Below are 1,377 nucleotides of genomic sequence, written 5' to 3'. Positions count from 1 at the left end.
ACATTACTTATTTAAGGGGCTTTTTTTTTAACTCCCTTTTTATTTCATGTTTATATTGATATGAGGGGGCAGAGTTTTCTCTGTGGGTTGGTTTTCCTGAAATGATCAGTTTCACCACCAGAGGACCGGAAGCTTCGCAGAATAAAACTTTCATTTCTGTAAACAATTATTTCCAGGATACCAAAACTCTGCCTCCTCGTTCGAATATAAAAACATGAAATAAAACAGAATAAAATAAAAGGGGAGTTAAAAAAAGAGTCCCTTAAATAAGTTGCTTCACAAAAAGTGTCACAAATTAAAACTACAATATAAATAAATAAATAAGCTAAATGTTTTTGTATAAATAAGACATACTAAAAGAAATGTATTTTAATATGTTGATTTTGTTTTATTTCACACATTTATTTATTTGATGGAATATTAATTAATACTTAATAATTTCTTACGGTATCTCCTCACATTTTTCAGCTACACAGTGGTGACACTTTTTGGTACAATACTCATCATTCTGCTTTGTAGCAGGAATRAAGTGAAATGGTTTATTCAAAGATGTTTCAACTTTTAGCTTGACTTTTAGATTGAGCAACAAAAACTTGCCAGTGCTCTAGTCAAGTCCAAACATTTCAGGTGGAGTTAGTGATAATAAAAAAAAACAACAACCTAAAACAGGACCTGAATATAAGTGGTCTATCAAAGCTGTGTTCAATCAGTCAAGCAAGCCTCATACTGTAAAGCAAGAAACTGAACCGAAGCTCAGTTTGAGTCAGAAGCTAGTTTTCTCCATAAACTCAGTATATAAACATGGAGATGGTGTATATTTGCAAATTTGTCTGGAACATTCCTCTTAACAGAAAGTTTTTACATCCAAAAGTGCTGGAGCCACAGGACTGCTACGGACACTGAAGAGAAAGAGAAGAAAGAAAAGTTATTTAAAAAACTGCAAGATATAAGTTTTTTATTTATTAACCTTTATTTAACCAGGCAAATCCCTCTGAGATCACACATCCATCCATTTTCTGTACACGCTTGTTCCTTTCTCTTTTGCAAAAGAGCACTGAGCCTGAAGGCAGCTTATTGTACANAGCAACCCTGTGATTTGGTCAAGATGTTTCTCTCTGTGCTCTGCTTGTAATAAATTGTACAGCTTATCCCAGCGGAGGTCAGAACTTTCTGCTGAGACCTGTCTTTTTAAGCGTCCTCAGAAACTTCTCACTCTTTGCAAAGAGAAAACTGTTTTAAAACTGAATGCTTACGTCTGTGTCTGGTTTATTTCTTTTTAAGGGGCAATTTAATGTCCACTCTGACAAACATAGACCAGTCCAGACCTCTAGATACAGACCAGTATAGACCAACATAGACCAGTCCAGACCTCTAGAT

At 34.7% G+C, this 1,377-nt stretch overlaps 1 protein-coding gene across 1 annotated transcript in view; it reads right to left on the bottom strand.

Moving 5' to 3' along the window:
* Positions 1-6: 6 nt before the first annotated feature.
* LOC106527775 (membrane cofactor protein) overlaps positions 7-1,377 on the bottom strand; it is a gene marked incomplete in the record, with an annotated part of 6,686 nt that continues 5,315 nt past the window's right edge. The window contains 1 exon segment of the mRNA XM_014022765.1: positions 7-899. Within this exon segment, the coding sequence (XP_013878219.1) occupies positions 859-899 (41 nt within the window).

Source organism: Austrofundulus limnaeus, unplaced genomic scaffold, assembly GCF_001266775.1.
Source record: "Austrofundulus limnaeus strain Quisiro unplaced genomic scaffold, Austrofundulus_limnaeus-1.0 Scaffold342, whole genome shotgun sequence".
NCBI classification, from domain to species: domain Eukaryota; kingdom Metazoa; phylum Chordata; class Actinopteri; order Cyprinodontiformes; family Rivulidae; genus Austrofundulus; species Austrofundulus limnaeus.
The sequence above is the reverse complement of the archived record's forward strand: the minus strand, read 5'-3'. Positions and strand labels throughout refer to the sequence as shown.